At 37.3% G+C, this 13,425-nt stretch overlaps 1 protein-coding gene across 1 annotated transcript in view; it reads left to right on the top strand.

Annotated features, from left to right (window-relative positions):
- The window catches only part of LOC121297898 (brefeldin A-inhibited guanine nucleotide-exchange protein 2-like), a 34,267-nt gene extending 22,347 nt beyond the window's left edge, over nt 1–11,920 (top strand). The window contains exons 25-39 of the mRNA XM_041224519.1: nt 525–694; nt 978–1,129; nt 1,307–1,479; nt 1,920–2,080; nt 2,407–2,537; nt 2,637–2,766; nt 3,305–3,440; nt 3,651–3,789; nt 3,884–3,938; nt 4,511–4,625; nt 5,352–5,491; nt 5,902–6,070; nt 6,371–6,509; nt 6,863–6,980; nt 8,298–11,920. Coding sequence (XP_041080453.1) covers nt 525–694; nt 978–1,129; nt 1,307–1,479; nt 1,920–2,080; nt 2,407–2,537; nt 2,637–2,766; nt 3,305–3,440; nt 3,651–3,789; nt 3,884–3,938; nt 4,511–4,625; nt 5,352–5,491; nt 5,902–6,070; nt 6,371–6,509; nt 6,863–6,980; nt 8,298–8,459 — 2,090 coding nt within the window. The 3' untranslated portion in view covers nt 8,460–11,920. The remainder of the gene's footprint in view (nt 1–524; nt 695–977; nt 1,130–1,306; nt 1,480–1,919; nt 2,081–2,406; nt 2,538–2,636; nt 2,767–3,304; nt 3,441–3,650; nt 3,790–3,883; nt 3,939–4,510; nt 4,626–5,351; nt 5,492–5,901; nt 6,071–6,370; nt 6,510–6,862; nt 6,981–8,297) is intronic.
- The last annotated feature ends 1,505 nt before the right edge of the window (nt 11,921–13,425 follow it).

Raw genomic sequence — 13,425 nt, 5'->3', positions numbered from 1 at the left:
ACCGGGAATTGTAATTGTCACACCCAGAGGTTTTCATGCAGGTAGGTATATAAAGAATGTAAATGACACATCTTGAGGTGTTCTAAGTGAATAAGATGGAATATTGCTTATCTCTATGTACAGCTCTGGCCAAAAGTTTAGCATCACCTAAAATTTTAGGGCAGAGGCATAATTAAAATGATAAGAACATAATTTAGATATTTTATTTAACATCATGTAATCAAAGGAAATGCATAATGATGTCGCAAAAGTCTACCGAAACCATAATAGTAATACAATATTTCATGTTAGATTTAAATTTTTTTTCAATTTTTTTTTTCAGTTTCTCTTTAAATATATGGAAAACTAAAAAGCGGTATGTCATTCAATATGTTAATGTAACATTATTCAGCAGGGTTCATTCAACTTTATGAAGCAACATTAGTTAATTCTATAGGGTGATGCAAAACCTTTGGCCAGCGCTGTAGATGCTGTAATGTGATGCTTGGTGGGGATGTTCCTGACGTTCCCTTGCTTGTTTCCAGTTGATTTTGTGCGCTGGCTATGTGCTGTCTCTATGGATGAGTTGGCTTCTCCTCACCATCCTCGCATGTTCAGCTTGCAGAAGATTGTCGAGATCTCCTATTACAACATGAACAGAATCAGGCTGCAGTGGTCCAGAATCTGGCAAGTGATTGGAGATCATTTCAATAAGGTATGACTGTTTATTTTACTGTTATGCCTAATTCTTTTCTAAAAGTATTCAGATTCAAAGCCAGCAGAGCATCTGGTTATACTTTGTTAACCAGTCTATAATCCCAAATACAAATCTTATCAAATATTCCCACACGATTTTGTTGTTTTAATTTATTTACCCTAACACTAGCCCCAAGCCTAATTTAACATACCGATAAATAATTCTTCTGTAATTGATGTGTATTTTATCCAGGTTAAAATAAAGAGCTTACTGCACCTTCTTGCTGTTTTTAATCCCTAAGGTTGGATGTAACCCTAATGAAGATGTTGCAATCTTTGCTGTGGACTCATTGAGGCAGCTGTCAATGAAATTCTTGGAAAAAGGAGAGCTGGCAAACTTTCGGTTCCAAAAGGATTTCATGAGGCCCTTTGAACACATCATGAAGAAAAATAAGTGAGAGATGCTTGCTTTTTTTAATTTTTTTTTTAATAATAAATCCTTTTCCTGAAATGATTTGGTCTGGGTCTTTAGGCAACCCTGTTTATTTTCTGGTAAAAGCAACATGAAAAGATACAAAGTTTTGGTGATCAAGGTTTAGTGTTTGTTTTAAAAATGTCTTGTGTCTTGCAGATCTCCAACGATCCGCGACATGGTGATTCGCTGCATTGCTCAAATGGTAAACTCTCAGGCTGTGAACATCCGTTCAGGCTGGAAGAATATCTTCTCAGTGTTTCACCAGGCAGCATCGGACCACGACGAGACAATTGTGGAACTGGCGTTCCAGACAACCGGCCACATCGTCGGTAACTATCTTTCAGACTGAACGGCTGGGAGGACATTAGCAGTACCATTACAAACTAGCAAGTAACAGCTTGGAGCACGAGGACTGTGGTACCATTACAAACTAGCAAGTAACAGCTTGGAGCACGAGGACTGCAGTACCATTACAAACTAGCAAGTAGCATCTTGGATGCAGTAGTTTAGTTGTTTTATTGCTAGTTTAATACAGTTAATCATTTTTTTTCTGCACTTTGCACTTACTTCGAATCATTCCCTTAAAGTTAAATAAAGTACGTACAGTATTTGGTTTGACTGATAAAGAGCTTTTGGTAGGTTTTTATCTGTATGGTATAATTGAGTTTTGTATCCAGGATACAAGAGCAATCAAAATATTTTAAATTGTTTGCATGCAAGTGTTTTTTATTTCTTCCTAATGTGTCTTAATATTTTGTTTGGCTTTCAGTGAGCACCTTTCAGAATCATTTTGCAGCTGCAATAGATTCGTTCCAGGATGCAGTGAAATGCCTGTCTGAGTTTGTCTGCAATGCTGCATTCCCTGACACCAGCATGGAGGCAATCCGACTGATCCGACACTGTGCTAAATACGTGTCCGATAGGCCGCAGGTCAGTAACATTCAGTGCTTACAACCACGACCCAGTGTTATGTTGAGTTCAGAACAATGCATTACATTTACGGTACAATAAGAAAATTAACATGGATTGGGACTGTATGCTGGGATTTTCTTCTACTTTTGAAACATGTTGATAAATGTAATTGCATCCTTAGTCTGAAATGACTTTTTAAATGTATACCACTGCCAAAACCGTAGCAATCTCCTGCTCTTGCCAGCCAGTAAACCCCAAAACAGATTTTCACTTTTTTCAATTGCAAATGTTTGAAAGCAGTTTTCACTGGACAGCCTTCCTATTTCTTTACCACCTCATGACAGGCACTGAGAGAATACACCAGTGATGACATGAACGTAGCACCAGGAGACCGAGTCTGGGTGCGAGGATGGTTTCCAGTCCTCTTTGAACTCTCCTGTATTATAAACCGCTGCAAGCTAGATATCCGGACAAGGTAAGGATGCTTCTGTTTGTGTAACATTTCAGCCCTGACGATTCTGTACATTGCACGCTGCTTATCACACCTCTATCTGAATCCTCCTTTTGTCCATAGGGGCCTTACTGTGATGTTTGAGATTATGAAGAGCTACGGACACACTTTTGAGAAACACTGGTGGGAAGATCTCTTCCGGATTGTGTTCAGGATCTTTGACAATATGAAGCTTCCTGAGCAGCAAACCGAGGTAATGTTTCACAGAAATCTCTTCAACATACCAAGCTGTAATGGATAACTCAGATTCCTGGAGGCTGGAGATCCCATCGTTGTGTTTTTGTTCTAGGAGTTAACAAGCTCTTCCTCTGGCTAGGTACCCTAAAATATATACTCCTCGGAGGGGTCCAGTCATTTGACTTGTGAAACTGTTCGTGATTGCCATTGAAGCCACTAACAAGCAAGTCCAGGTGTCTTGAGACAGCATGCACACTTCTTGCAGTGCTGAATCCATGCAACTTCCTTTCTATATGAAATGGCAAATAAAAATTAAAATATGTTGCATGTAAATATTGTGATCAATTTTGAAGCACGCTGCCTAGAATAATGATTAATCATCTCATACTCCTGTGCTTCACATGTGGCTTTCTTTTATTCACATCGCTCTCAATGTGAGCTGCCGGTAGTCTGAAGATTATAACCTCCGTTTTAGTTTCCTTATGTGTTGTCTTTGATTGGGATTGTTACAGTGCTCTAATATATTCTGTATGTGTGTGTGTTCTGCTTTTCAGAAGACAGAATGGATGACAACAACCTGTAACCACGCACTTTATGCTATCTGTGATGTTTTTACTCATTTCTATGAGCCGTTATGCGATATCCTCCTTGCTGATGTCTTTGCACAGTTGCAGTGGTGTGTAAAACAAGGCAAGTATGCTTATGGTCTACATGAATAGTACACACATGATTGTCTACCTGTCAAGGCCTTCATTTGCTTTCCATTTACCAATGTCTACAGATAGATAGATACATACATACATAGTCAAATTGGACTGCCAAAGGAAGTTGTGGCATGTGTTGGACTGTCGCCATGTAACATCCAAGCAAATAAATAAACATGCCTCCCTTTATTCACAGATAATGAACAGCTTGCCCGATCAGGTACCAATTGTTTAGAAAACCTGGTGATTCTGAATGGAGAGAAATTTAGCCCAGGGGTGTGGGATCAGACCTGCACCTGCATGCTTGAAATCTTCAAGACCACCATCCCGCATACGTAAGCCCACAGTTAAATACTTGTGCTTCATATTACTGGGTGGAATGGCATTATGCAGCTTCCTAACGTTTGCAGTTTGTCTTTCCTTACTTAGCTTGTTAACCTGGAGACCAGCAGGACAAGAGGAGGAGCCAGTGGATAGACACACTGTGAGTAGTCATCCCAATAACACCCCCTTAAGAATCTTACATTAACTGTGTGGTGTAGTAGGAGGGGTTCTGATTTGTGGTTTTATTTTGTACAGCTATGGCCAGAGGTTTTGCATCATCCTATAGAATTAACTAATTTTGCATCATAGTCATATGAAACTTGTCGAATAATGTTACATTAACATATTGAATTACATACCGCTTTGTATACTTAAAAAAATATATATTATGGTTTCCAATAGACTTTTGTAATATCATGTATTTGATTACAAGATGTTTAATAGAACATCTAAATTATGTTCATGTATTTATTTATTTTTTTATAATTGTCTCAATCTTAAAGTTCTAGGGGATGCAAAACTTTTGGCCATAGTTGTACTTTTTTATGGTTAAACGACTGGGTTGAATTGGGCATTGAATTCTGGGAGTTTTATTTGCTAAAAAATTAAGTATCTACAGAGTTCGCAATTTATGATTGTGATACAAGTTGATTTTCCTTTTACATAATTATACACCATTCAGATGGAGTATAAAGGCCTCCTGTTTCGCTTACCTTCTGTCTGAATTTATAGGACGTGGAAATAGACCGTCAGTCTCTGTGCAGTTTCGACAGAAATCCTTCAGAAAGAGGTCAGAGTCAGGTCTCGAATACCAGTGATGAAACCTGGAAAGGAAAATCATATGCAAGTAAGTTGCTGTTACAATCTGGACTGTTGAACAAATCCAGCACTGTGTGGGTATTGTGCTCAGTTAAATACTATTTCAACAATAGACTTTTAAATAGTGGTATTTGTTTTCTGGAATATGCTTGTGTGAATTTTGTGTGTTCATTTAATAGTACTAATGTATGTACTGTATGCTGTATATAACTTTTCCTACTGGAAAATGGATACTGACACCAAACTACTCAAAACATATGTTCCTGAGGGTACAATCTAAGGGTACAGTGATCTGCATATGTTCTTCAGGGTGAAACCTGAGGGTACAGTGAGCTGCAGGAGTTCTTGAGGGTGGAATCTGAGGGTACATGATCTGCAGGAGTTCTTGAGGGTGGAATCTGAGGGTACAGTGATCTGCAGGAGTTCTTGAGGGTGGAATATGAGGGTACAGTGAGCTGCAGGAGTTCTTGAGGGTGGAATATGAGAGTACCGTGATCTGCAGGAGTTCTTGAGGGTGGAATATGAGAGTACCGTGATCTGCAGGAGTTCTTGAGGGTGGAATCTGAGGGTACAGTGAGCTGCAATAGTTCTTGAGGGATGAATCTAAGGGTACGTTGATCTGCAGGAGTTCTGTTCTCTTGCTGGTTGTTTCTTGTTCACAAGGTTTCCTTGTTCTAATTTCTATTATTGGCGGGCTATATGTGTGTTACTGACATGCATGCTGTATTGCGTCTTTTTTTGTGTGTGTGTTTAGAAATCGCAGATAACAAGCTCTTTTCTGGCCTCCTCATCAAATGCGTTGTGCAGCTGGAGCTGATACAGACCATTGACAACATTGTCTTCTACCCGGCAACCAGCAAGAAGGAGGACGCAGAACACATGGCAGCTGCTCAGGTAAACAGGGTTTAGTAGTACTGAGAAGTGCGTCAGGGGACAGATCATACAAATACACTTTGACCCTCATTAAGACCCTTGCTGATAGACTGCCATTTTAAGCTCTGTGGTTTGATATTTTGGAAATGCAGGGTTATTAAGCTCTATAGTTTGATGTTTTGGAAGTGCAGGGTTATAAAGTGAAAGGGTTATTTGAATTGCTGTTGTGCTTTTACCCATTATTGTTCTTCTAAGTGATGTGATCCATCCTCAAGGCAGATAGCGACTCTATGCAAGGGTTGAACAGAGTGCTGAATTGGTTGTCACTATGGCGATACTCCAAGCAAGTTGTGCCCCATTATTTAATGCCTCGAAATGCCAGATTTCACTTGACCACTTTTTTTAAAGTCTTGCTTTCTTGGTGTTTTCAGAGGGATGCTCTTGATGCAGACATTTGCATCGACTCACAGGATCAAGGCATGTACAGGCACATGTCCTCCCCACACCTCTTCAAACTGCTGGACTGCCTCTTGGAGTCGCATACCTTTGCAAAGGCATTCAACTCCAATAATGAGCAGAGGACTGCGCTTTGGAGAGCAGGTAGACCGCGCTTCTCAAATGCTTAACTATCGGTGAAAACAGGGATTGTAGTTTACAGAGTTCAATCTGATTTCACATTGCTGTTTACATTTAGGATCTTGTATTGTACTTTTAACATTCTGATTTGTGCATGGAGATAATGGGAACTGTGCACTACATGCAAGAAATTAAGTCCCTGCTTTTGATCCCCATGACGAATAAAAAAAATCTGTCTATTTATTAAGAAGTGTCCAAGGTGATTGCTTTTTTAAAAATCTGCCCTGAAGAATCAGGCTTCTAAACCTCCATCTCTTTCCCCAGGTTTCAAGGGGAAATCCAAGCCCAATCTGTTGAAACAGGAGACTAGTAGCCTGGCTTGCTGTTTGCGTATTCTGTTCCGAATGTACATGGATGAAAATCTCAAGGATTCTTGGAAGGACATACAAACTCGCCTCCTTAGGTAAGCTGATCGCTCATTATGCAGAAACCTGTTTAAAATTAGTTCCTTGAGTTTTGATTTAAGGGTTTCTGTAAAGTTACTGCAGATGTTTTTCTATACTATTGCTTTTCAAATATTAGCATAACCTGAATCAATGTAAAAGAACAAGGAGATTCTCAGCACAGTAAACGGTGGGGGGTGGGGGGTTAATAAAGCTAATATTTTTGTGCGTTGGTTACAACTCCAATTAGCAAAGGATAAAGATGGCTCATTATTTCATTGTTAAGAACAGAATAGATCCAGGTTGAAAGGGACAAAGTTTGCTTAACTTTATTAGCAGAAGTCTGACTGCTCTGATTTCCCCCTCTCCACAGTGTGTGCAGTGAAGCTCTATCGTACTTCATCACCCTCACATCTGAAAGCCACAGGGAGGCCTGGACCAACCTCCTGCTGCTGCTTCTCACCAGAACTCTAAAGATTAGCGATGAAAAGGTAAGAGGCTGAGGTCTTGTCAGCTGCTCTTATCAGCGAATAACCATCTGCCACTGTGCAGGTCATATACACACACACACTAATGATCAGGATTCAGTCAATGACCAACAAAAATAACCATTTAACAATTTTAAGAAATGATAAATTATCAAAGAATGAAATGAAAGGTTATTTCTGTGTTTGAGCAAATTATTTTGATCAAATTGCGAAATGGAAAATATCAAACAAACAAACAAAGAGCGAATGCAAAAGAAGAGACAGCTTCTTTGGTCTTTGAGTAAATCGTTCAATAAGTATACTTTTCTTTTTTTCTTTCTCTAAAAAAACTGATTAGACAACAGTGGGTTGACATTTGATTTTGCAGTTTAAACACTGTGTATGCAGTAGTCGTATAATGTCAGTAAAACAATCTCTTTTACTTTACTTCTTTTATGTTCATTCAATTAAAAAATGTTGTATTAAAACATTTGTATTTCACTTGATGCCCGTTTTTAACACTCCACAATTAATTGCTATTCGCAGATTGAGCAGCCTCTTTAAAGTCTGTTCAGGAACTATGCATTTGCTCAAAGCACATTTTGCAATTTGAATATATAATTTTACTCAAAGACCGAAGAAGCTGTCTCTTTTGTGTTTCGCTGTTTATTTGTTTGATATTTTCCATTTCGCAATTTAAGCAAAATAATTTGCTCAAACACAGAAATAACCTTTCATTTCATTCTTTGATAAGTTGTCAGTGCTCAAAATGCGAAATGGTTATTTTTGTCGGTCATTGACCGAATCCTGACTCTGAATGTAGTGTGTGTGTGTGTGTGTGTATATATATATATAATAAATATATATATATATAATATATATGAAAAGATATATTAAAATCTACATATACTTTTATATATAATTTTAGACTGCTGATAAATATGAATTACTGATGAGACACACTTTTTTGTTTTTTTTTAACTTTTGGAAAAGCTTATCCAGGTTCATAGCCACAAGCCTAGTTGCTGAAAAACCTTTTCAGCTAGCCTATTTCAAAATCCCACAGGGCTGTTTGCATCAGCGATGTGGGACTACAGGTTAGAGAGTGAGACAAATTCTCACCAAATTCCATGCAAGCTTTCCTGCAAGTTAATTGCATTGAGATGGGCCGGTACAGTTCATTGCTGAGATGTCTGTTTCTTCTTTTATTTTTATGTTTAATTAAATATGTAACCCCAAAGGGGCACATTAATACAAACCAACTGATTTTCAAGAGTGTCTTTGTTTGTGTGTCAAATGCTGATTATTTAATCTCTTGCATTTCTGATTCTTTGCCCCCAGTTCAAAGAGCATGCCTCCTGCTACTACCCCTTTCTGTGTGAAGTCATGCAGTTTGACCTGATCCCTGAGTTACGAACAGTCCTCCGGAGGTTCTTCCTGCGTATTGGGCTGGTGTTTAAGATCTCGGCAGCAGACGGGCAGCACAGGGTAGCTGGGACTTAGCAAGGCACAGAAGCGGTTTGCCTGCATGGGGGAGTGTCAGACCTGGATTCGCTTGTCCGTTCGAGAGAGAAATTTGCTACGTCTAGACTGTGAATTTGAAACTCTCCAGACCCTGAGTTGTCTTGAGAGATCCAGCTAACAAGCCTTGGTTTCCCCTTAACAAATACTTTAAAAAATCTATAAAAGCAGACTGATTATTATGCTAGCTTTAAGTTGTTGAAACTGTAATTTATTTATTATTATAACCATTTGACAGCATTGAAAATTGATATAATCAAATACAGAAGAATACCAAGTTAAAGAGAAAGCAAACCTTTTTTCCTCCCAATGTTTTGCAGTCTATAACACAACAGTGAAAACCTGAGAGTAATAATGACCACAGGTTACATAGAGAGGGAATGCAGAACAGTAGAAAAGCCCAATGCCTATACATAATATTGCATTTCTTTGCCCTCGAGGGTTCTCTGAACATACATTTTGATTCATTTCTAAAGGTTTGAAGTTTTGTTTGCTTCAAAAAAGAAGACCTTTGTGATCCTGTAGTTATAATTATAATAATTTTAAAAAATGAATGTACTGTATATTGGATTTATCATGGATTCCAAAATAAGACAATCTATCTCCATCTGTTGAAATAGGTTGTAATAACCATTCTGTGGGTAATTGCTAAACTAGAAATAAAACATAGGTGAATATCCACCTTTTTCAAAGGACTTGCTTTTCTCACCCTTTGACAACTATTTGGAAGAGCACTGTCAAAGATGCATAGAATGCATCAGAGCATATGCATCAAAGTACTCCTGCTAGGCTTGTATGGCAGATTTTGCAGCTTGCATTTTCAAAAAAGCAGTGAGCTGGTTGCGTGGGGTGGGAAGGATTCTTTATAGATTGGAAGTGCTTTGCAAAAAACTGTTTTCTGTTTTTGAAAATTCACACTCATTAAATCATTTCACACAGCTCGGCTTTGTAAAGAACTGGAGTTTGTGTTAACTGTAAAAACTGAAAAAAAAAAACTAAACGAACATCGTTCTGTAAGTTTGTGCTGTCTTAGACTATAGTTCAGTACAGATTGAGGAATATATTGTATGTGACTTTGATTTTTTTTTTCTTTTTATTTAAATTATGCTGAAACAAACTTAAACAGAGAACATGAGAAGGTGGTTAGTTATTTGTTACAGGAGGTGAGTCTGCATGTTGTATGTGCTTCCATTCCATGTTCCATGCGTTCTGTTGAATAGACATGGCACTTGCATTCATAAAAAACATTCTATTTTACATTTTCAGTGAACCTAGTCTTTCCTGAAGTGTCTTCCAAAACACAGAAGCTGATAAGTTTTTTTTATACCCTCTAGTTTCCCCAAAGTTATGCTACTATAAAATACCTGATGAAACCAACAATTGGATATGCATTCTTTGTATGTAGTTGTCCTGGTTTCTGTACATTGAGTATTAAGCTGTGTTAGTTTTTCCCATAACTCATCCCATAAGCAAACCATGCTGTCCAATGCAAAGTTAATTTGATTCATCTATACTGTGCTAGGATAAGCCCCAGCTGGATTTTTAAAAAAAAAAATTTTTGATCATTTTGTTGCAATGATTTTTAGGGGGTAATCCTGGGATAACCACAGGTAGGTGGTTTATCCTGGCATGATAAAGAATTACCAAAGCCACCTCCTAAGTTCTCAAGTATTGTCTTTTGCTTTCCTTTTCCCAGAAATTCCGTACAATTGTACACATCACCCACAGCTTTCCCATGCAACTATTGGAGCAACTGAGTTCAGAGTAATTGCAATCATAAAACAATGTCAGGAAATAGTTAAAAAATAAATAAATAAATACAAATATTAAAGTGGCTCTTTAATAGTGGCATGTCCTCTTGAATAGCAGGAACGTCACTGCGAGTCCATTAGTCAATATGAAAAGTGATTTTAGCACATTTAATATGCAGATTATGTTCTCTGTGTCACTTTTATTCCATAAAGTGCCTCGGAAATGTGGGTCCTGTTTTGGTAATCTGGTATGTGAGTGTATTCCATTCCATGTGTGTGTGTTGATTCATTAAAGAAACCTTCACTTTTTATATTTATTTTAGATTTTAAGTCTTGAAACAGATGGGTGAAATGTATACACCTGCATTTCTCAAAACGTTTTTTTTTTTTATTATTGATTGCATTCCTTTGATCCAATGTAAATGAACACACTTTTCTGCAATTTGTCACACTGATAAAGGCAAATCGCTGTGATGTTTTTGCACTTTACTCAGTTTCTGTTTGTTGTATTGTGATTTTAGGGTTAGTGTTTGGATTGGATTTTATCCTCAGGATTAAGTAGTACAACTCCCTTAAAGTACTGTAAAGTTGCTGTTAGTACATTTTCAGAGCGGTGCAGTGAAGTAAGTATTTAATTTGTTAGGTACTGCAGAAAACCAACTTTATTACAGACAGTTCCAACACCCTACCTTGTTAAAATTGCTTTGGTAAGAAGTAACATTATTTCTAGATGAAGGTCATTTTTAAGACATGAGGCATAGATTGTACCTTTTTCTCTGATTTGTTTTTGCTGTTCGTTCACCTTCATTTTCCCTTATTTGTTGCTGTATTTAGGATTTAATGTCTAGCCTACAATCCGAAGACATTGTGTAAATAGCTTCAAATGTTATTTTAACATTCTGATGTTTGTAAGATTTTTACATTGAAAAGAAGGTGGGCCCAGCAAAAGACCTTTCACTAGGGAAGGAGGTCTTCAAAGCCGGGAAAGTTAGCAGCCCACGGCCAGCAGTGAATTTTGCTTATGGAGAAAATGATTGCACCTCAATACTGAACTACAAAAGAAACTGATTTAAAGTAGATTTTGAAGCTATTTGTTCTTTAAGTTTAGAAGTCCATGGTTATAATAGGTATTTTACGCCTGCATGGTGATATAGCCTGCAACTTTCAATCTGGCATGAGATACTGTGGTGAGAATCAGATCTCGAGGACGTTTGGCCGAGTACAGTGCATTGGATTTGAAACTTCTATAGAACAGCTATTGGCTGGTGACAAAGATCCCATTGCCTTGCACTGTTGAATCCTCCTAAGAATAAAACGGTTTGGAGAAGTGTTAAACCCATTTACAGAACCAGCCTGCAGAACTTGCCACAATGCTGCATATATGCTTGGAATACTTTTACCCTTGATATAGCTATCTTGTTCTGCGTATCATTATGTATGATTTAGTAATGAATAAGTACTTTTTTGTAAACTATGATCTCTGTATTACAATAAAGTGCTTTTAAATATTCATTTTGAGAAGCATTCCATGCAACTGTGGATGTATACATTTTTGGAAATATATATATAAATATATATATATATGAAAAAAAACTGTAAAGTTTAATGTAAAGTAATTATTCTATATAGAAAATACTGTTGTAATCTTTCATGCTTCAATCCGGCAATTAATCAATAAAGTTTTAAAGCGCATACTATTGTTTGCCTTTGTTACAAAATGTTTTTTTTTTTTTTTTTTTTTTTTTTTTTTTTTTTTTGTGATAACTTTGCCTTGGACCTTTTATTACTAACAATTTAGTTTTTACTCTGTTATATCTATTTATAATGTTAAGAAGCTTCCAAGAGTAATCCACTTTCCCCTTAACATCTCAAACGTATTATTTAGATCAGTTGTTTCTACCACACTAGAACCTCTCTGTATGTCACACTCTGTAAATATTAGCACATACTGTATATAGAGACATTGTTCAGTTATTGAGTGCATATACGTTTGGCGTTACAGTATGTACAGCCTGTGTCTGACACTTGTATCGTTACATAAGTCCAAAGAACCACTTGTCCCAATTGTGATGAAACTTTATATGATTTATTTATTCTTGACTGTCCTTTTATGACACATATAGGCATTAGAGGATTACATACAGTAGTGAACACCATGATTTGCCATTTATATTCTTTATATACCTACCTGCATGAAAACCTCTAGGTGTGAGAATTAAAATTTCCGCTCAGTAATCGGTGATCTAGAAACAATAGGTACTCCTGTGAAGATGTTAGACCACTTTTGTGCTTTAATTAGGCAGCTTAAATAACTCGTTGAATGTGTGGTCTTTTAAAGTCATCAATTAAATCAGACAATTGCTTATTTACCTATTTTAAGAATTTTCCAATATTTTCAGTTTTAGTGGTTTGATTTTATATGCACAACATCAATTCCGTAGCAAAGTCGTGTTCTAATACATTTGCACATGACTGTATTCATTTAAGCATCCTTGTGAGGGTCAGAGCTTGGTTCACCTACAGTGTCCGCCATATTGTTCATGTGACTTTGGTTTCTGGCTGATTAAAGATATAACACTATGAGATACTGACACAGTACAAAAGAGTGTTCTGAGATTAGGTCGTTCAATTCTACAACTTAGTCTTGAAGACACTTTCTTTTTTTTAAGCTTCTATAATTGTGTATTGAACAAGAAAAAAGGAACAAGTGTGTGTCAGTAACTTTACCAAGCAGCTCCCAGTGCCAAAGCTTTATATTGTATCCCTTTTGTTTTGATGCTGTTTGCAGGTTATATAAACACATGTTAAATTTTTGTTTCAGGTCTCTGACAGTCTTTTTAACCTCTGGTCAGAGATACACGTCCCATGCCTTGTGTTGAGTTGGTACACACAGCTACATTCATTGATTCTCTCAATGAAGTTCCATTGTCCAGTAAAAAATACTGCCACATTGTTCTACCCTGTGGATGTACAAGTACTGATCTTTTTGACATCACCAGTCATTTCGAAGATATCTCATGAACCATAAGAGGGTTAAAGGCATACCTCCAAACCCCGTGGGTTGAAACTTCAGCGACAGGTTCAGTTTCACACGAAAACACCATTCCCTGCAATCTGCTTTAATACGGGATTCTGGTAAAGAAACACGACTGGACGTCATTGAGCCTTCAGTTTCACCCATTATCAATAAATGTGAG

The sequence above is a fragment of the Polyodon spathula genome, chromosome 23 (genome assembly GCF_017654505.1).
Source record: "Polyodon spathula isolate WHYD16114869_AA chromosome 23, ASM1765450v1, whole genome shotgun sequence".
Classification (NCBI taxonomy): domain Eukaryota; kingdom Metazoa; phylum Chordata; class Actinopteri; order Acipenseriformes; family Polyodontidae; genus Polyodon; species Polyodon spathula.
This window is presented reverse-complemented; position numbering and strand designations above follow the sequence as displayed.